Source organism: Daucus carota, chromosome 7 (assembly GCF_001625215.2).
Source record: "Daucus carota subsp. sativus chromosome 7, DH1 v3.0, whole genome shotgun sequence".
NCBI classification, from domain to species: Eukaryota; Viridiplantae; Streptophyta; class Magnoliopsida; order Apiales; family Apiaceae; genus Daucus; species Daucus carota.
Window position 1 is genome coordinate 10,519,407 of NC_030387.2, and position 22,649 is coordinate 10,542,055.

At 35.5% G+C, this 22,649-nt stretch overlaps 2 protein-coding genes, 1 long non-coding RNA gene and 1 pseudogene across 5 annotated transcripts; 2 read left to right on the top strand and 2 right to left on the bottom strand.

Annotated features, from left to right (window-relative positions):
• Positions 1–793: 793 nt before the first annotated feature.
• On the bottom strand, positions 794–6,101 carry LOC135147868 (uncharacterized). 2 transcript variants are annotated; one of them, XR_010285812.1, is made up of 6 exons: positions 5,599–5,943; positions 5,340–5,404; positions 5,074–5,142; positions 4,180–4,255; positions 2,093–2,189; positions 794–1,122 (listed from the first exon to the last, which is right to left on the bottom strand). It is a non-coding gene; the product is annotated as an uncharacterized LOC135147868 (long non-coding RNA). The 2 variants fall into 2 exon arrangements; XR_010285811.1 differs by lacking the exons at positions 4,180–4,255; positions 5,074–5,142; positions 5,340–5,404; positions 5,599–5,943 and adding an exon at positions 5,960–6,101.
• Positions 6,102–10,140: 4,039 nt separating this feature from the next.
• LOC108196101 (uncharacterized) lies at positions 10,141–13,241 on the top strand. Of its 2 annotated transcripts, none has more exons than XM_064080719.1 (11): positions 10,141–10,338; positions 10,599–10,712; positions 10,779–10,888; positions 11,171–11,217; positions 11,308–11,408; positions 11,679–11,766; positions 11,963–12,071; positions 12,328–12,490; positions 12,577–12,648; positions 12,722–12,835; positions 12,929–13,241. In XM_064080719.1, exons 1-11 carry the CDS (start codon positions 10,237–10,239, stop codon positions 13,013–13,015), a joined length of 1,107 nt encoding a protein of 368 aa, XP_063936789.1. In that variant the 5' UTR covers positions 10,141–10,236; the 3' UTR covers positions 13,016–13,241. The 2 variants fall into 2 exon arrangements, with proteins under 2 accessions (XP_063936789.1, XP_017218693.1); XM_017363204.2 differs by having other exon boundaries at positions 10,143–10,338; positions 12,923–13,241.
• An 82-nt stretch (positions 13,242–13,323) lies between these two features.
• LOC108196100 (uncharacterized) lies at positions 13,324–15,719 on the bottom strand. The gene has a single exon (XM_017363203.2). It carries the CDS (start codon positions 15,602–15,604, stop codon positions 13,508–13,510), a length of 2,097 nt encoding a protein of 698 aa, XP_017218692.1. The 5' UTR covers positions 15,605–15,719; the 3' UTR covers positions 13,324–13,507.
• Positions 15,720–15,941: 222 nt separating this feature from the next.
• Positions 15,942–18,421, top strand: LOC108194698 (IAA-amino acid hydrolase ILR1-like; annotated as a pseudogene).
• Positions 18,422–22,649: the final 4,228 nt, after the last annotated feature.

The window sequence follows — 22,649 nt, forward strand, 5'->3', positions numbered from 1 at the left end:
AGTAGATTTGATAATCTTTTCAATGATATATTTTTTATAATTTTATTCAATTATTTTAATATACATATTTTTCAGTCAAAGTAGGGTCAAATTGACCATGAAAAAGTCATATAAAATAGTTAATTTGGGACGGAGAGAGTAGTATTTTATATCTTGTTCTAATATAAAAAATGATAATTTATTCCAAATATAGAATAAAACATAGATGTAATTATAATTGGCACGTTCTAAAAATTTAAAATAGGGGAATTTTGCAATTCAATTATGCTGAAAAATTATATTTAAACTAGCGTAATAACCCGTGCAAGGCACGGGTCATTTTCTATTATTGATTCGAACTATTTGTATTTGTTATCATTGAGAATAATTTCACAATATTTGGGAGGTTTTATAAAATATTTAGTCCATACTCCATAGATTGATCCGGAGAGATAAATTGCAAGTATCCAATGTATACACGAGAAGAGATAACATTCTCGAATGCATTCAAAAGCGAAGTATTCTATATATGTACTACAGAGGTTGGGAATTGTGACCTACAAAGTAATCTGCCATATCAGTATCTCTACACAATATCTTGACAGATATTTTTAAAATACCAACGGATATAATAAACAAAACTCTTTTTTTATTTTGGTTCAGATTACAATCCTCTTGAAAAAGTTAAGGAAAAAAAAATCTTATTTCCACCGCGCAAACTCATTACAGATATGCAATTAAGCATTTAGCTCAACTACAGATTTCATAATTTTTACAATATCTATATATTTATAAGTCTCTTATTAGAGCGAGGTTAGTAAGATCAAGAAATTTTACACTTGGAGAAGAAATTTTGAAAAGCAAGTCTAATTATTTATGATACAAGCAACCAGACAAATTAAACATGAATACTTTAAATCTACATTCACCTATTGTTAGGGACTTTTCATTCGGGCATTCGAATCTAATAGAGGTTCATCAGATTTTTCATATAAAAGACGGTCTAATCTTCCATGATATAACCTCCCATACAATAGCATCCTCCAATGTAACCATCCTAGTCATGAAATCCAAGTAATTTGCAAATAGAAGGGTGTTGCAAACTGGCAAGTGTACTCACCTTATTCATAATTCTTTTTGGCCCTGCAAAAGCACACAAATAGCAAGACAACATCCTTGAAATCAAAACATAATCATACATCTTAGAACCTAGAAGATAAGTAGAGGAAAATCTAGATATCGATACACCTGCATTATTGAACTGATAGTCTTCCCACCTCAGTTTTTCAAAGCTTTTGTTTACGTATACAGGCATGGCAGATATTAAAATAGCTGTACTTAAATCAATTAATAGGGTTTTAAAGCATGGCAGTATAGTGCTGCCTATAAATTGGATTCTAATAGCTGGCGGCCCAGATCTTACGTTGTGAAATAAGGATATGTTACCTTAAACGTTTAGAGGTTTTATTAATGACACTGCTCTTCAATTAAAAAAATGAACTTGACATGTAAATGGTGATGGTTATTGGTTCATAGTAAAAACTGGAGATAAACATGTACAAACCGTATAAATTATAAATATTGTTCCCAACAATCATATGATATGTTAATTGAAGATACAAAATTTTCATTGTTTTAAGCCCCTGACTATTATGTTTTTTATTTTAGAGAACACTATTATGTTTTTTATTTTAGGGAACACAGGTACCTCCCTCACTCCATAGCAAATTGGAAGTTAATTTTATGACACTCTTGTTCGCAGATTACTAACACAGCTCAGTGAAGGTTATTTTGTCACTGTAGGCAGAATACTGTACATTTCATTCACCCTACCTATGTCATGCTATTATATATGATCATTTTTGGAGCATTATAGCTCTTTGAAATAATAGGCTTTGGATCTTTTGCAAATTTCTCTAAAGTAGAGCTATACACTGACCATCTACAAAATTTAAAATAAAATTATATAAAGAATTTGATTTAAAATTTGTAGCAGGAGATGTCTAGTATGCTGGAGATAAAGGATAAATAGCTTAGAGCAGAAAATGATACTATATATTTCTGAAATATGAACTACAGTCACCGCGCAGCACAGACACACTAAGGATCAAACCTATTATATAACCAAGAGCTTCAGCCGCTTGATGCCTAACCATTGCATGATCATCTGTAGCACTTTCATTTTGTAGTTGGTCTGAGACGTAAGCAACCTGCAACGCAAAGCAAGGAATCAATATTCAGAACAATATACGAAAACATATATTATCTTTTAAGTACACACTTTTCTAGAGTTGCATCATAGCATATCCAATCTGCTATTATGCTATTATTATAGTTAACTACACTTCTTATCTGACAAAGATAAAGGGTGCCTTAAAATATGACCGGGCTAACTGATTCCCAGTTTCCCACTATGTTTCAAATTCAACTAAAACTAACTCATTCATCTATGACCAGTCCTTCACCAATAATCTTTGGACATGTTTCTTCAAAATAAGCAAAAACACATGCATAGATGGGAACCTATTAACATTCTTCCATGGTAAGTCCTATGTACTGGATCTGACAATTTTTGTGTTTCCAGCGACTGCATTGTCATTAAAACAAATTTCAGACTGTAATCTCACCGAAAAGGGAAACTGAATGAGTAGTTGATGTATGGTATTATCCCTTTAAGATTGAAAAAGAAGTTGTGAGTTTTGCAGGTGAAGTCAATCAATTTAAGGAAATAAAGATAGTACAGAGTTGGACAAAGTGGTAGATGTATGCTAGTAAGTAATATTTGCTACGGTTCCTAAGAAGCTTAAAGGAATGGTAATTACTTGTATTTTCAAATGCTAGAAATTTCCAACTGTAGAGTAGAGATCGGACCGGATATTTATTTTTTATTGTGCCTTGTTTTCAAATCTTCACATTGGAAAATTTTCTGCTGCTGTTTGGGCAATTAGTTCTGGTTAATTTCGTTAATCTTGTTTCAGTGCAATAAAAAAATATGAAGGGCCAAGAATGATACATTTCAATGATATCACAACAGAGCAACAGGCACTTAAAGCAATAGCATAAACAACCAATTGATATTGAATCTACTCCCTCCACCAACTATCGAGCAAGATATCTTTCTCATCTTTCTTTTTACAAAAATCAAGTCAGCATGCACGGTTTTGATTTGATTGCCAGATATCTCTATATATTAGTTAGCCAAATTAATTATCTTTGGTCAGATATATAATGAAGCATTTATTTGCGGCAGCTGATGGAAATCCTATTTATTATGTCTACTGAGTATATATCTATAATTTCACAGCCCCTAGTCCCTGTTTAAAGTATAGAAAGTAGATTTTAGTACCTCACTACAATGCAACTATATTTATATTAGCAAACTGTTTTCACCCTTCTAAAAGCTAATATATAGAGATTTCGACCATGAGACAAACTAAGACCAATATGAACTTCCCAAGATCCACATCTTGCACATCTTACAAGACATAATTTTTTAGGGGGGGATCACTAAGTTCATACCATTATATCTTAATTAGTACAAACAACAAACATGACCTAATAAAAGAGAAGACAAACACAACCCTTGCATAAATGTATACATAAATGTATACACTTACAAGACATACCCATGTTCCGTTGAGTATTATTATATAGATGCTTTAGTGTTGGAATGACCAGGAAAAAAAATTAAGTCACTATCAATAAAGATTTTAAAGATAGATGTTCATGGAACCGCAGAGATATCGAACGGCCAAGACTTGTAAGGTTTGATCTGAACAATATATTATGATATTTATTACTTTTAAAATATTTCTATATTTCTATATTTTTACTAAATATTAATTTTCAACATCAAAAAATATTAATTTATGTATAATAATTGAAAGGACTAATAACATCAATTCTATCAGAAGTCATAGAGTATTTATATAACACATGGACGGGTGTTTCCAGATTAGAAATTTTGTAAGCAAAATTTAATGAAGATTCGTTATAAGCAACTGGTGAGGTCTAGTTCTATAATTATTTCTTTCTATTTAATTACTTATCATATCTGTTTATCTAGTATAATAAGTAGTTAACACAAAACTAAATTCAAATTCTTAACATGCTAGTACATACAACCATCTGCAAATAATATATCACAAAAGGAAGACAAAATATAATCCATGACACAGTAAGTAGATAGAATAGATATACCTACAGTCTACAGATAGCCCACCGCCCGGTAGAGGGAGAATATCCGGACCTGCTCCGGATCCTGATCCTGCATGGACTGTAAGAGAGAAATTTTAAGTACAATGCAACTGAATTGCAGCCATAAGACCTCAAATAGTAAAATATAGTGGACCTAAGACAGCAGGAAAGAAGAGGAACTTAGCCATCACAACAATGATAGCAAACAACCTTGAATAAAAAAAAAATAAAAAAAAATACTCAACACCAGAAACTATAGATGGATTACTAAAACAAAATTACCTAGTTAGTACAAACAGCAAACAGGACTTAATAAAAGAGAAGAGAAACACAACCCTCGCATAAATGTATACACTGACAAGACATACCCATGTTCCATTGAGTATTATTATATAGATGCTTTAGTGTTGGAATGACCAGGAAAAAAAGTCAAGTCACCATCAATAAAGATTTTAAAAGACAGATGTTCTGGACAATATATTATCATATTTCTTACTTATAAAATATTTCTATGTTCCTATATTTTTACCAAATATTAATTTTCAACATCAAAAAATACTAATTTATGTATAATAATTGAAAGGATTAATAACATTGATTCTCTCAGAACTCATAGAGAATCTATATAACACATGGACGGGTGTTTCCAGATTAGGAACTTTGTAAGTAAAAATTTATTGTGTATTCCTCTTAAGCAACTGGCGAGGTCTAATTCTATTATTATTTCTTTCTATTTAATTACTTATTATATATGTTTATCTGGTATACTCAGTAGCTGACACAAAACTAAATTCAAATTCTTAACATGCTAGTACATACACCCATCTGCAAATAATATATCACAAAAGGAAGACAAAATATAATCCATGATGGACTAAGCAGATAGAATAGATATACCTACAGATATCCCACCACCCGGTAGAGGAAGAATATCCGGACTTGCTCCGCATCCTGATCCTGTATGGACTGTAAGAGAGAAATTTTAAGTACAATGCAACTAAATTGCAGCCATAAGACCTCAAATAGTAAAAAATAGTGGACTTAAGTCAGCAGGAAAGAAGGGGAACTTAGCCATTAAAACAATGATAACAAACAGCCTTGAATCAAAAAAGAAAATATACTTAACACCAGAAACTATAGATGGATTACTAAAACAAAATTACCTCAGGGCAAAACTGGAAACATGCATCAAAATCATCAATTGGTTCTACGGATTCCAAAATATACACTGCAGAATTAAAAATTGAGGACACTAATTCATAAATTTAAATCATAAGCAAGATTGCCAAGATAAGAATCAGTAATATAGAAATAATTCTTCATCAGCGTTCAACTGATGAAAATATACTAATAACCCAATTCAGTCTCAGCATATAGACACACAAATGATATGCACACCAAGATTTCAGCTGTGCTAAATACCTATCTTCGAATTCTTTTCTCAAAGTCGAATTGAGGTTATAGACACAGGCGCAACTCCCAATTGCTTACACCAAAATGGCTTCACGAGATGGCCACACAGTTTTAACAATCAAATTTTTTTAAAAAAACAATTCACCTCCTTATGTTTAAGAGTTTTTGATTTCGAAATCCGATCAATCAGCGTCGGCAGAGGAATCTCAATCACATCGGGGTCCATAGAACTCCCTCCCGGAAACACTCAATTCCTCACATAACAATCCAATCACATACAAATCAAAATCACGACATATCAGTATACATATATAGAGGCACAGATATAGAATGAGAGGAGCAGATATAAAATCACGACATATTAGTATACATATATAACTTCTCCCTCGCCGACGACGCCATCGTCCAATTAAATCGGGGGAACTGCCGCCTGCCTGCCTTTTTATGTATCTGTTGAGCTGACCCTTTCAGAGACAATTGAGGGGATATGTGCAGAATGGCCGTAAAGATTATACTAAAGGGTAATTTTGGAATTCAATATTAATTGAGGGTATATATGTCTTTTCACAACCATTTTTCTGGCTCAATTTGCCCCTGGTTCTCCTTTAATATATAGAAGTAGATTTATGAAAGAGAGGGGTGTAGTTCTTTAATATTGAAACAAATGTGGACAAACACTAACCGATATACTTGTTCTAAGCAGCGGATGTTTCATTTAAGAGCATTCTCAACAAAGTTATACCATCCTCCCACGAGGATGTGTTTTGCACGTAATTTGAGATTCTTATAAAATATAATTTATTTTTAAAAAAATTTTTGAATAAAAATTTAAACGTCAAAATTTTGTTTAGGGAAAAACATTTTTCAAAAATATTATGGAACATTGGAACTATACTTTATAAAAATCTCAAAATACGCGCTAAAACTTAATGTAAAATATTTGCTTAAAATCGTTGTGTGTTCAAAAGTAATTTAAAATATAATACATAAATAAACATTTTTTTTCTATGGTGCTTCCATCAATGTTGTTGTTAGATATAAATCATCTGTCATGACCAACAATAGCTATCAATTGTAGCTTTACTGTCAACCAATTGACAGTAACTTTCCTTCATTCTATTTGTCATTCCATTGTGCGACTTGAGGCTTTGAACAAATAAAATGACTTATTCCAAGGGCATACTTATTACATATAGTTATTATGATACTAAACAGACATACTTTGGCGGTGACCGTATGTTCTTACTTAAAATAAATTAAATGGATAAAATGTTAAGTTGACTGTTATTTATCATCCATAAATCCTAATAACAGTTTTCAACTATTTCAACCATAATTACAACCGATCAACCAAAATCAACCACAACGCAATTTTAAAAAATTATAAGTTGCTTTTGTATACCCTTAAATACAAAAATTATATCTCTCCCTCTTTCCCGAAAACATAGCATCGTCGGGATCCCGAGGACACAGTGGTCCCAAATTTTTAATTATAATTTTTCACTCAACTCTGCAATTCTTTCCATTGCAAGCCGCCTCCACAAGTCTCTTTTCCAAACAGCTCGTCATTTTCAAACCATCGCTGGTTCATCACCATCACATCCTCCGCGACAACAACATCTGTTGTAACACGCAACAACAGATATTCATGATTCCTATATCAACGGCGAAGGGGGAACGATGAAAAAGACAAGGACAAGTCAGAATTGTTAGTAATCGACGACGAAACACACGAAATCGAAATCGTAGAGAACGTGCCGTCGTGAGAAAGATTCGTGATTCCTGTATCTTCCCGGTCTTTCGAACAATTGAAAACCCTAATCTCCACTGTCTTTCTTCTTTCATTCCCCACTATCAATTTAGGTTATATAACTGGGGGTCGCGCTCAAGAGAGAACCAATGCTTAAAATAAAACCATAGAACCACTAAGGTTCTACTGCAGAACCCTATATTTTTCATAGAATTTTAGGATCTAAATCTAAATACTAGGTTTTTTTGCATCGTTGTGTGTGTTCAAACGTAATTTCAAAATATAATACATAAGTAAAATATTTTTTTCATGTGCAGTTCTGCTGCAGAACCCTAACTAATACTAGAATTAAGGTAGTGGTTCTAAGAGTTCTCTCCCTAATGGTTCTCTCTGGAACATGACCCATTGTTTTGGTTTTGTAAAGGAAAATAACTTATAAATCAATTCTTTTCAAAAATTAAATCAAATTTGCATTTTCAGTTGCAAAAATCACATACCACATTTTTGAAAATAAAATTTAAAATTAGTAATTTTGAAAATAAGTTTTAAAGCAATAGTACTTAAAAATTACTTTTAAAAGATAATATTTTGAGTAATTTGCCTTTATTATTTATTATTTTTCGAAAAAATAGATATTTAAGTAATTTGTTTAAATATCAGTAACAAATTTTTAAAAAATAATATAAGACAAACATGATCATTTAAAATGGTAAGTTTTTTTCTAAATAATACAAAATTACGAAACATTGTTGTACAATACATAAAGCATTTTATAAAATATCAGCATTGACAACTAGACTCTATGATAAAAAATAAATGGGGCTTTTTCATAAATATCCAAGATTATAAGAATTTTTACGAAAATACTATTACTTTTCGAAACAAATTGCAAAAATATGAATGTTGCATTTGCAACCATATCTACAACGGTTATCAACCATACTTGCAACGACAAATACAATTTTTTTGAAAATACTTAAATTGTATTAAGTTGCATAGGGTCCACTCATTGCTATTATAATCACTGATCCAATGCTCGTCAAGAACACCAGAACGATTGTGCTCACTATGAGTATGGCTTGGGTTTCGCGATCGGAGAAAGTACGACCGAGACAATCACCGGATCGGAGAAAGAGCGAGGAGAGAGATAGAGAGAATAAGGAGAGAGGAGACATAAGAGAGAGAGAGAGAGGAGAGACAGACAGAGAATGAGCGAGAGAGGGAGATGGGGAGAGTTGGGGAAAGGCAAGAACAGAAAACCGTATATATTCAAATAAATTACAGATTTTTAGAAAAGAAAGTAATTATGTAATTTTTGGGAGAAGATTGTATTATTGTAATTAAAATGTTAAAAAGAGGTATACTTGACAAATATTCAAAATAAATTTACTAAAATTTGCTATCAGACATTTTATTGGATGTTGGAATTAATTTTAGTTACTGTTATACGCAAATATATGAAGCTTAGACCCGATCAATGAAAGAAGATCACGATGGACTGACAGCTTTGAAATTGGACCAGGCTCGAGGTGACCACGCCGGAAATGTGGGCAAGCCTTATCGTCAAGGCGCGTCAAGTCGCTGAAGACTTTCTAATTATGAACAAGATCAATGATTGAAGGGTAGAAGAAGACATATTATGCCCCGGGGGGGTCACCCTTAGGTGTATATGGGGCTTCACTATTAACTTGTCGAAAACTCTACCTTGTAGTCTGGGGTGTTGCCCTCCCTGGGAGATAGAGAATGAAGATTAGAGGAAGCCTTGCTCTGTAGTCTGGCGAGTTGTCCTTGTCGGGGAGCTTGTGGAACCTTCTCGAAGATACGCCCTAGAAGGCTTTATCTCTATAGTCTGGCGGGTTGTCCCTTCAGGGAGTAGAAAAGCGTCCTTGCATTTGGGGTAAGCCTTGGGTGCTTAAGAATTACCTATCTCCAACATAATCAGAATTACATTTCTCGGAGAGGGTCGCGCTTAAAAGAGAATCAATTTTTTTTATTTGCCTAAAAGTGAGAACCAATTCTTGAAACTATCAAAGCTTTACCGCAAAATCCTAGATTTTAAAAAGTCTTTCAGGATCTAAATTTAAATATATTTTTTTGCATCGTTGTGTGTGCTCAAATATTATTTTAAAATATAATATATAAACACGACATTCTTTGCGTTCAGCTGTATTAAGTCAAAAACAAATGGGCCATAAGGCTAATAAGGGTTCTAAAAGGAACATGACAGTTTTTTAAGATAGGGCTAGTGATATTTAACATATACTAGCCCTAAACCCGTGCAAAGCACGGCGGCTATATAATTTTAAATTTATTATATATAATTTAAATTCTAACAACATTTTATTAGTGTTTTAGTATTAATGAATTGAAATCTTATTAAATTATATTAACAGACGGGTTACATTTTTTAACTAATTATAAATTATATTTAAAAAAATGATGGTGGAGTTTTTATCTTATACTATATCAAACTGTTTAGAAATGTAAGACTTTGAGAATTCTGCGTGTACACTGTTTAGAGATGTAAGATTATGAGAACTCTAGGTAAAGCGAACTTTTAGTTATAAACTGAATCGTCAAATCAACATGACCAAATCAAAATATTGTACGATTACAAATTATAGTCATGCTGGTTTATTATAGTATAATATAGATTATGCTAATTATATTTAGAAAGTAATTTAGTATACTTATTTATAATATCGGCTAAATAAAAATTATATTTGAAAAAGTTTTTCTGAAAGAAAGTACAAAAACTTTCGGGCCCAATTACTTACAAGTCACAACCACCATTGTTGGACCCCAATTAAGCCCAACAGGTTAAGCCAGTGCAAGGGTACAAAGACTTTTGGGTTTGGAGTATAATCTAAGCTGGCTCTGTGCTTAGCCGGGAAAATATGGAGTGCGCCGGGACCGGAACGAACCGGCGGTGCGTGGCAGCACCCACCAGGCGATGTGCTCGTTGCGGTGCCGTTGCTTATTGCTCCGTTTCTCACCAGGTCCCTCCTCAATTCCACAAATATTTGTGCTATTTTTTTGGTTGGAAAACATTTGTTCTTTTGCAATTAGATATATGTGGTTAATATGTTCCGTTAAGCCAAAGTTAAGTTAATATTAGCTACAGTGGCAACACTGCACATTGTTTTTTACATATTTACATTTTGTAGCTCAATGTTTTTCTGTTTCTATTAAAAGAAATTTATTTACTCGAGCTCATAAGAAAACTTAGATAATAGAAGAGTGTTTTCTGGCAATGCAGATTGCCCATTGGAGTGTTCATAAAGAAGAATGTGAGAGGTTAGAGGAGCAAATGAAGCATGCTGATGAACTTAATGACTTCCCTTTCACATTTGCTCGAGAAGCTACTGTCGAGGTACAAAATTGTTGATGCTTGCATTGGTGAATTCTGCAGTTTGATCATGTTTGGTGGGACTTGTAGGTATTGGAGAAAAAGGAAACTCGATGTTCGTTTCTAGAGAAGCGAGGAATACATTGTGTGAATATGTGGATGTGTGAATGTCGTTGTGGGATATCGCTAAAAAATTCAAGGTTTGTATGATTTTCTAAAGGTTAAGCAATTCGTTATCCATCGTTCAGATACGTTATATTTGCAATTCGGTAGAGAAGAAAATGTAGCCAAGGAAAACATTCAAAAGAAAATATGTTGTCGGTGGATCAGTTGTAGTGTATCTTAGAGAAGTAGGATGTGCATCTTTTGCTCTATCTGCATGAAGATAATTCTTGTTTTGCAGAGAATAGATATCGAATGATAGTTTCAGCTCTAAACAACTCTTATATGCGATCTAATTCTCATTTTGACTGTATTGGTAGGTTGATGGAGGGTTGGTGTCTTGCCAGTGTACTGTGCCCATGTCGAGGTACATATTACTTGTTTGCCCTTGTGGTTAATTGCTAGTAATTAAGCTGTCCTGATATTAATTTTGACTTGTCTGAAAGTAAATGTGCAGAACCCTCGTCTTTATTACAGAATCAATTAGATACTTGGGAGGACTACTATGAATGGAGGTGCATCCCACTACAGTCTCCAGTAGCTATCCTTCTTCACTTGGTATAAAATATCTTCTATGTAATGCTATTTGCCATATTCAACCATATTTGTATATCTGCAATTAAAATTCTTATATACCTCATCCGCACAACCTTTCCTGTGAACATTGAGAAAACACAAACATGTACACATGTGGCTAATGAAATTCTTCTGTTTTTTTTGGCATTTAGGGTACCTTTATGAATGTTGAATGAAGTTAATCGTCGTAATTATCACTCCTGTCTACCATCTCTTTAGCTGTTGTACTATCTAATTGTTTGACAATTACAGCCTCTTACCTTATATTGGGCAGCTCAACTAACTCTTGCAAGAAGCTTGACTAGCAAGGCTATTGATGAACTGAATATACACTACCTTGGTATTGCTTTACTATATGTATATGATGATGCATATATAGTCCTTCCCCTTTTCTACATATATCTCATCAAGGGATGCAGAAAAAGCTTTGCAACTTGCAAGTGTACACACAAATAATCTAGTATTATTATTATCATGTAATTGGTGTAATCCTGTTTGTGTGACACATTTACTCTATGATGATCATTTTTATGTAGGACCTGATAAGGAGCTCTCTCAAGTTTCTGTATTCAGTGAATTGCGTGCTCTTTTTCCTCGTGTACGAATTCGCTTGGAGCTTGTTGGGCCTGCAGTTCCGCAATATAGGTCAGATTCTTACACCACCATGTATTTATTTGTCGGTGGGTTGAAATTTGGCAAAAAGATATTTTTCAGCTTTCAAAAGGCTGATCTTTGAAACAGGTCTGCATTTAATTTGAATACACTGGCTCTAAATTTGTCTGTTATAGATATTGCAGTCTTTTATCATTGTTTCTTGCTGCTCTATATTGAAACTAGCTGATAGTTGGATTGGTCTATGGGATTGTCTTTGAATAATAAGTTGTGGGATGATCATGATTAGGGATGGCGAGAGAATTGATCTTCACCAGTATGCTCAATGCAATGAGACAGATTGCATTTGCAAATCTTCTCACAGGGAATCTAGTTCTGCTGCATCGACTCTGGGAGTTGCAGTAAGGCTTCATTCAGGATACTATCATGACCGTTACAGAGATCTTGCTAAGGTTGGGTAGGCAGAATCTTCTAGATTATATTGAGTATACATAATCTTTCGCTTTTTTCTTCAACTCTTATTTGAAGCTATCTGCAGGAATCTCTGCCTCATTTAATCATTGCTCCAAATGCCGGTATTGCTGCCTACACAAGCTGGTCACCTACCATTGTATGTTCTAGTACTCTCGTCTCGTGCTTCTATAAATTGCTGTGTGCTTACTAAACCTGTTATCATACTTCAGGAATTATTGAAGGATTTAGATGTCCCAGCAGTTTTTACTGATTACTGTGAAGAAGCTTCAAATCTTGCGGCTTCTTGCATAAGCACTATAACAGGCCGTCCCCTAGCGGTTCCAGTATGTTACCATTAGCTATAAGTATTTGAAAACATTTAACTGCTCATTTCCACTAATTTAACTAACACTGTACAATCTTCGTTGTAGATTCAGTTAAATCCATTCAGGCAACCTCTGATCGTTGAAAACAGTGCTCTATTACTTCCTTGCTACTCAAATTGCTTTCTTTTTGGGATATGAGAGTGGCAAAGAGCGATATTGATGTAACAAAGGACTCTATAGATTGGGAAGGAGATGATTGTAAATGAGTGACTGGATACATGGAACTATATTAATGAAGTGATACAGAAGGGTTGCACAAGGAGGTCTAAATTATCCAATTTGATGTAAACATTATAGTGATTCAATCCGCATTACATATAAAAAACTCTGAATTTGTTTCGTATGTGAATATCAGTGTTTGCTAGTGTTGCCCACATTATCTAACTATATGAAAATAATATATATATCAATGACACCGTTTTATTTGGTATTTGACCATTTGACGATTAAGATGCAAAACACGTAAGATTGGATATAATTATAACCGGCATAGTAGGCCATGCCACAGAGACTCATTCTAAATATTACAGAGTATAAATGCAGCAAGATAACTCTTGTGCTTTGCTTTTTATTCTTCATATATACATTCAGACTGGAGTGTCTTACCAACATATTACTGCAGAACTGAGACTAACCACCACACTGTATTTTAGTTGAACCATTATAATCTTCAACACGATTCCTATGACTGGCACTTGCAGGACTATCTATTTGGAGCCAAGACAGATCTTCGAAAGCACATTGTGCTGCATTGTAAGCCGACTCGACATCAACAGGCTGAATATAATTAGGCCCCCAAGCAGGAGTTCCATCTTCGTATGAATTATGTGTCAATCTCTTCAATCCACTCCCATCCACATTAATAGTGTATATATCACCATAAGGCTGATACTGATGAGGATTTGAAATAGGCTCGGCTGAGACTGCGCCATAGTCTGAAGTAAACGCTATTTTTTTGCTGTCAGGGCTGAAATACGGATGGTTTGTCCGTCCAACTGACCCGCTCTGAACCAGCTTCCGAAGCCCTGTCCCATTAGGATGAATCAGATACAATTCAAAACCTCCTGATCCAACAATTTCCCTGTCTGATGCAAACGCAATCCATTCGCCATCAGGCGACCAGTTGCACATCGTATCGCTCCATGGTCCTTCTGTTAAGCGGTGTAACCCACCCGTCTCCCCTTCAACCGCATCCATTATATACAAGTTCTTGTGACCTGACCGACCCGAACGAAACACGACCCATTTTCCATCTGGTGAAGGCCACGGAAAAGCATTGTTAGCTCCACCATGAGTTAACTTTTTGTAGCTAGACTCAAGATCATTGTCATCAACATTAACAGAAACTATATCAACCTCAGTACTTTCCGTCTCAAATGTCGGCCCGGTGCTTGTATACACCACTCCCTTCCGCTTCGGATCCCAGGCAGTCGCAAACGCCATATCACTCAACACCTGACGACGCCCCGACCCATCCATGTTTGCAACATAAAGACCAGGAAAGTCGACGAAGGCAACCCTGTTTCCATCAGGCGAAAACGAAGGAAATGACCCATCAACCCGAAAAAGCGAAATTTCAGGCATTGGGCTCCTGAGATTTTCCAGGAACAGGGGCTTTTCGCTCTTCATCCCCCTGCTAGATCCTCTGCACTTATGGTACCCGACCATTTTAGAATCCGCAGAACAAAACGGACTAAAATGATGAGCATCTGGCGTAATCGGCCGTGTCAATTCTCTATATTTCTTGGCCTTCAAATCAAATATTTCAATATGCCGATAATCTGACCCGGATCTCCGAGTTGCCACAGCAACTAAACTTTCATTTCCACAAGCAGCTGGGGTGAACGAGTGAACACCGGGTGGAGTGACTCGCTGAGTCAAAACCGAGTCAACACTTAACTCACCATTTTTCGGCAAAATCGCCTTGTAAATACTCCACCACCCATCATCCCCTCTCCTATGAAAATACAAAGTGAACTCGTCCGCCCAACTCGGCCACCCACCGTGCTCTACCACCTTAACCCGATTCGACCCGTCTCGAGTCGAAAACACGAAAACATCCGTCCCGAGCTCCTCAACTTCCCCATTCCACCCCTTATCACCCAAAGACGCTACTGCAGTCCAAACCCCGGAAGGTGACACTGCAGGACTAAAATCAGCCACCCCATAAGGACTCAGCCGCCGAGTCAACCCGGTACTCAACTGAGTCGAGTACACAGCCGCCCAACTCGCCCTCGGAACCCCCGGGTTCTCGTGAGTTGAGACGTAAATCAACGAGTCACCCACCAAACTCGGCCTGTCTTTCATCGAAACCCCATCTCCACTGAGCAGCTCAACTCGCTGAGCGGAGACCTCAAGAGCCTCTCTTCTCAATCCTTGTGGAGTTGGATTAAAGATAATATCTTGATATATGGTGGACACACCTCCTCTTTCGGTTGCATAAACCAATTCAATTGCTCGTTGTTGTTGTTGTTGTTGTTGTTCTCGAATAATATTCGTAGAGGTAACAAACTGGCCATTGAAATTGAGGGAGTGGCCGTCGGTTAAGCGCAGCTCCGAAAGAGGAGCTGAATTCTTCGAATCAAGCGGCACTGAATATATGTCGAAAGAGTACATGCTTCTGCTTCCCAAAGTAGCGAAAATTATACTCTCTGATGAACACAAATCAATTAAGCTCAATACCAAAAGTATTTGAAATAGTAAGTAGAGTTGTTTTGATTTTGCCATTGTTTCTTGCTGCACACAAAGCACACTTCACTCTTTTTCTTCTTCAATCTCGCTTTAATCCTTATCTCTTAAAGAATCATTTTAGATTTAGATGTTGACAGTTAAAGCTGGTGATAATTTAGATTTTTTTGTGGTCAATATTTAGGACTAAATATGTTGTAAATCGACTAATTTCATAAATTGAGATTTTATTTTAGTTTGGATAAGAAATACTAATAATTGTACATACTTTAAGACATTTCTTTTGTAATATGCCTGCTTTATGGAGGAGTGGTGGGTAATACATGAACGTGAATCCCAGGTAATTTGTTTCAACGTATTTGACAGAGGTCAGTAAGTTGATGGAGTTATGCACGCCTGTGGCCACGATTCTCATGTGGCTATGTTGCTCGGAGCAGCTAAGTTGCTTCAATCTAGGAAACACAAATTGAAGGTATAATACCATTACTCGATTGCATTAAGAACTGTATACAATAGGTGATGCATCTACAAATTATGTGTATTCTCATCCAAATGAGCTACTTTTTGTTAAAAGGGAACCGTGAAGGTTGTTTTCCAGCCAGGTGAGGAGGGGTACGCGAGTGCCTATCACATGTTGAGACACAGTGCTTTTGACGACATGAGTGCCATCTTTGCTCTACATGTTATACCATCTCTAGCAACTGAAACCATTGCTTCCAGGCCAGGGCCAATGCTTGCTGGGTCTGGGCTGTTTACAGCAACAATTTATGGCAAAGGAGGACATGCGTCAAGCCCACACAATGCCAGAGACCCACTTGTAGCAGCATCATTGGCAGTTGTTGCGCTTCAGCAGATTGTGTCCCGCGAAGCAGATCCTCTTGAAGCCAGAGTAATCTCCTTTTATACTTTTTCACATTAACAATTTACAAAGAGTTTCATGCTTATAAATTTATATTTTCTGAATCAGTGAATCTCCATGCTTATATATGTCCTTGGTGACAATGTAATCATGGACCCTCCAAAATTTACTCTAAAGAGGGATGTATTTTGGCCGTAGTGCAATACTCATGTGGCATTTGAGTATCTTTTAGTGCCACTTCCATTCAGTTTTGAAGCATCCTCCGTTGTTGGAATCTGATTAAGATTGTAACTGTTAACCCCAGTAATTAATCTGACGCATATGGAATCCTACAATTTTAATTTGAATCACTTTGTACACGTGTCTAAGTAACAGAGTGAGTCCTTTTAGTGCAGTGCATTCACGGCTAATTGAAATTCCTTTAGGTTGTGACAGTTGGGTTCATAGAGGGAGGAAAAGGTGCAAACATAATTACAGAGACCTTCAGATTTGGAGGATCTTATAGAAGCTTGAGTGCTTGAGTGCTGAAGGTCTTTCTTACATTCCGGAATGTATTAAAGAGGTAACACACATACAAAATTTTGATCTGCGAATAAGCAATATTATATTGTTATTATTACTTATTAGCATATCCTCATTTTTAACACGTACATTTCTCCGTGGTTATATATAGCAAGATCTTATAATTACTAGTATTCACTGTCCCTACCTTGGACTCAAATGGATAAAACTTTCAACCTCTTGCATAATTTCACAATCATCATACATCGTGCACACACAAGATAAAAAGATGGTTTTAATTATTTACAGTTTGATAATTGATAATTATGCAAGCACTGTCAATTGTAGTCTTCCAAATAATAGATTACATAAACAACTGACAGGTAATAGAGAGGCAAGGAGCTGTGCATCAATATAAAGCTGTGGTGGACTTCAAGTTGGAGACAGCGCTGCCTTACCCTGTGACATCGAATGATGAGTCATTATACGAGCATGGCAAAGAAGTTGCGGAGATATTACTTGGGAAACAGAACATGGAGGTCTTTCTGGTTACAATGGGAGGCGAGGACTTTAGCTTCTATGCCCAGAAAATGCCAGCTGCCATGTTAGTTAATGGAATTAGCCAAGTTGAGATACTGTTAGCAAATAGTTACCAAGGGAACGTTCCTCGCCTTCAAGTCCTGAATCACGGGGTCTGGATCAGTGTCAGGGCTATGCCAAATGCATTTGTTCTTAGCATTGGCGCCCGGATAGAGGTGATACATCATCAAATCGCTATATCTACTGGTACCCTTTATTTTGTAGCTTTGTGCTGTTTAAACTAATTAATAATCAAATTTGGCCTTCTATTAATTCCATATATGTGGTTAATAATTACTTAGCAAAAAAAATAATATAATAATTGATTCGTAACATTGAGTTTTATTCATTTAATATGTGGGTGCAGGATATTAGTAATGGGATAGTAAGATCGAATGTCGAGCAGTTACAAACTCAAGTGAAGCTTTGGTCACTCGAATCAGTCCGGCGCAGAACGAGCTAAAGTTATACAAATAATTTGCGAACAACACCAGTGCTTTTGGTCCTCACCCGAAGGATCTATATGGACGGATGCTATTTAGGACATATAAAAAGTCGGATAAATGCAACAAAGCTAAAACACATGCTATATAAATTAGTGAACACAATAAACTAATTTGACAATTATGGGATTATTGCAGTATTTTAATACACTGGCTCTAAATTTGTATGTTATAGACATCACATTATTTATTATTATATTGAAACTAGTTGATAGTTGTTTTTACCAAAATTTGCGGGGTTAAAAGCCAAGCCTATTTAATTTCTATAATAATGGAGTAAGTGTTTTATGTATGAATATTTAGAAGATCGAATGGATAAGTATCAAAAAGAAAATCAAAGACAAGAACACAAACAATTTTGGTGACGTGGAAAACCCCTTGTAAAAGGTTAAAAACCGCGGGTGGGAATGTCCCAGCCAAATATCCACTATAATATTGAAGTATAAGATTACAAGCATGAGAAATAAAAGATAAAAGTACAAAAAGAGGTAGTCGCCGTCTCCAGAAGCACTTCCCGTCCGACAGTAGTATGTCCCCGTCGGCAGCATGATTGATGAATATATGCAATCTCAGTTGGTGGAAGATGAAGAATCTCAGCTATTGTGTGTAATGTAGTTATCCTCTCATACATATTTGAGGCTATATATAGCTCTTGTAATTAGACTCCTACTCTCCCTCTAACTCCTATTTTTCCTCCTCTTGCTCCACGTGCATGTTAACTCCCTCATATATTGTTGGCACTTCTTCAACTACTATTTGAATTCCCCTCCTAAAGAGGTGGGTTTGTTAAGACTTGGTCTCTTGCCTTATCTGCACACGTCGTATCGTCAGTACTTCATGTCGTGTCAGCACACTTCCCGTCATGTCCCGACGCTTGTAAAATCTGGGTGCAAACAATAGCCCCTAATTTTGTTGGGTGGAGACATGCATCCAACAAAATTACTTCTTGAACACTCCATTTTCCTCAAATCATGGCAAATAGGAATACGATGCTATGTTAAAATACTGACGCTTGCAACATGTGATCATGTCATATTGATTTGTCTTGTTCGCTATTGTCTTGTATCGAGTCTCTATGATGTTATCTCGAGTTGTAATCGTTGTCTAGATCTTGTAATGATGAAAACATCGACGAGTAGCTGCTCTGTCGTCGTCAGTTTCATGTTCTAAGATAAGAACATTTGTATTCGCTCTAGTTGTTTATAAGCTTGTATGTAGTTGAAATCAACCCCGTAATATTAACATGTCAAGTTGTATGACGTTACTTTGCATTATATATATAAAGCCCCTTGTAGATGTCTTCTGACATGTGTAAGATGTTGTATATAATCTTGTCATTGTCAGCTCCATATTTCTATGTGTCCGTTGCTTGAATTTGGTTCATGTGACCCCTTAATTTGGAATGATTATGATGTAACGAATAGGATTAAAAACACGTAAAGTGTTTTAGAGCATGTCTTCCATCTGTAATATGTAACTTGTAGTCATGATGTGTACCTTGTCGACATAACTATAATCTGATATGTTGTTTGTAACAGTAATATGTCACTTGTAATTATAACGTATGACATGTAGTCAATGCAATCTGTCATGACACGTGTAAGTGATGACATGTAAAAATGTATGTTGTAATTCATGTGTAATGTATTCGACCAGGGGTCGTGACTTGTGTAATTTTATGGAGTTTTCGTCGACATGTCTGTTAAATACGTCGATGTGTTTAAACTTGTAATATGCGTAATTGTAGTCGAAAAATATATTTTTCAAACATTGATGCACATAGTATATGTATTCGACGAGTATATATATTCGATGAATATTTAATTTTCAGACTTTGATGCATGTAGTATATGTATTCGACAAATATATATAATTTTCAAACGTTGTTGTATTCGACAAAGTTGTTTATTTTCAAACGTCGATGCATGCATTCGTAGGCTAGTTAAAAGGCCTTTCCCTCTTGAAACTTAGCTCGTAATTGTAATTGTGATTATGTAATGTTTAAATGCATCATTATTCGTGGCGTCATTTATTGTTTGTGTAATGTGTATTATTGTCGTCATCATCATTCGATAATGATTAACTGTAGTAGGATGGGTGATCAGCCCTCTTTGTTCATGAAATAAAATTCTAATTTGTACTTATGCAATATCATGTCACAATAAAGATGATGACGAAGTTGCTAACTTTAAACAAATAGATATGAAGAAAACTCGTAAGCACTGGCATAATCATATTTCATCACACATATCCAATCAAGTAGAGTAGCAAGTCATATAAGAAACAAGCACATGTAACATTATGCTTAGATTACAAATCATTCAAGCAAACATTTACTCGAAGCATAAAATATCATCTAAATGGCATAAGCCCAAGTAAAGATCGTAATCAACTTATTATCATATTGCTAAAGACTAAGAGAATAAAGAGGATGAGTTCACTTACATGTGATAAAGTTTCAAAAGTAGCATATTCAAGCCCCTAGGGACTTGTAATTCATAATTCGTAATGTATCGTTGAATCTCGTTGGAGTCATCGGACACTTCTAGAGGTATCATTGATTCATGTAATGGTGTTGACCGTCATGTCAGTTTACGGATATGTCCATAAGTTGATGAGGTTGTACCCCTTTCTGGGTATATGTCTTGTACTACGTTCACCTTGCCATCAAGCTGACTTTAATAAAGTTTTTTGGACTTGTCGTTAGTTCCTTTTTGACTCTTTCTTCTATGTTTATCTTTTGTGGTCATGTCATGTCCAGACAGGTGAAGATTTTGGATACTTTAGCTAATGATGAAACATAATTTTTATTTGTCTGCAGATGATGATGTCCACTCCTGGCTCGATGCGCTTAACGAAAAGGAACTTTCTAGATTAATAAAAAAATTCCTTCGTAATTAAGCAGTAAGATCAGCCCCATGTGTTGTGACTCTCGTCGTCATGTTGTTGGTTGTTATTTTACACCAACTATAAGAAAGATTGTAGAAGGGGGGGTTGAATACAATCTTTTACAAATTAAAAGATTCAAGGAACAATACACTTAATCACAGTAAAACAGAAAACACCAAGTATTTAAAAATACGGGTGGATTGAATGATCCACCCGTGAGATTTTATATAGAAGAATCTGTGGATTGATTACAATTCGCACAGCTGCTGGTTCATCACTCAAACAAGTTCTAACTCTCAGATTTTTCTCTCAAGTAATTTGAACAAGTTCAACTGATGCTTCTAACTTGGTTATATACTCCAAGTTTTACAAAGCTTTTAGCTAGATTACAAAATGCACTCTAATCTAAAAACAATGCTGCACAACTTTGTCTTATGCATACTTTCTGAGATGTCTTCATCTTTGACCATCATCTTGATTTGATCCAGATTGCACTGCATGAGATAAGTATGTTTCTGCTTCTTCTTTATTTTCCTAATTAGGCTTCCATGTCTATTTTAGTGTAATTCGATCCATGTGATTTGTCAGACTTAAGCTCTAGTCACTTTCAACTGCTCTTTGCTTCATCAGTTGAAAGTTCTGGTTGCTTTCAACTGCTCTTGACTTCATCAGTTGAATGCTGTGCTCATCAGTTGAATGAATTACAAACTTCATCAGTTGAATGATGTTCCAGTCTCATCAGTTAAATTCCTCAGCATCATCAGTTGAATACTTTGTCTTCAGTTGAATGCTTGATATTCATCAGTTGAAACATCATCCAGTCTTCATCAGTTGAATAGTTACATCTCATCAGTTGAATATCCTTCACTTAGATAAAATTACATGGCATTGGATATTTACAATTAGCCATCCTATTCTACCCATCCGTTGATAATTCCCAAAGATAATAAATATAACAATTACAACTGAAATTTGATAAAGATTCTAAGTAAGACATGTTACAAAATGTTTATGTTATCATCAAAAAAATTATTGATTCCTAACAATCTCCCCCAATTTATGACTGGAGAAGATGCAGACATAAATTCTACACTTGATGATAACAAAACATTAATAAAATGAAATGCAGAATTTAAATACAAGAGTTAGAAAAGTTTACAGATGATTATGCTCCTCTAGACTGAGCAGTTACTTGTTCCTAGAAGATCTTCTTCTTCTGGACTTAAGTTTTTCTTCAAGAATATTAATCTGTTTCTGAAAGATCCTGTAGAACCATTCTTCATCACTATCTTGTCTGTTGAGCTTGGATTGGAGAGTCTTCAGAGTATTCAAGCTAGCAACCTTGAGTTGATCTTTAGGTCTGAAAAATCTCCTAACACCTTGATTGTCCCTAAATTCCATGACTGGAGTAGGTTCATGGTGAATTTTCTTTCCAGTGTAGGGAATTTTCAGCCTTCTTTGCAGACTAGCATCTGAGGACCATTCCTTCCTGATCTCAAGTATTCTCTTTAGTACCATTTGCTTTGCAGGTGGTGTAAATCCTCCTGTCCTCTTCATAGATCCATATATTTTTGTTAAAGAGCTGAATCCCTCAGAATTCAGAACTCTGTGAAGAGGCCAGATGACATCACCTTTGTTTTTGTAAGAGAATACCAATCTTTCAGGTAATTTTGAAGTTGCTTCTATTCCTCTTACTTCTTGAAGATCATCCAGCTCCAGCTCCAACTCAGAAATTTCTTCAATGTTAGCAATA

Coding starts and splice junctions, on each gene's coding strand:
- LOC108196101 (XM_017363204.2), top strand. CDS start 10,237: ATGGAGTGCGCCGGGACCGGAACGAACCGGCGGTGCGTGGCAGCACCC. Junction 11,767..11,962: donor ACTGAATATACACTACCTTG/GTATTGCTTTAC, acceptor ATTTTTATGTAG/GACCTGATAAGGAGCTCTCT. Junction 12,491..12,576: donor GTTACAGAGATCTTGCTAAG/GTTGGGTAGGCA, acceptor AGCTATCTGCAG/GAATCTCTGCCTCATTTAAT.
- LOC108196100 (XM_017363203.2), bottom strand. CDS start 15,604: ATGGCAAAATCAAAACAACTCTACTTACTATTTCAAATACTTTTGGTA.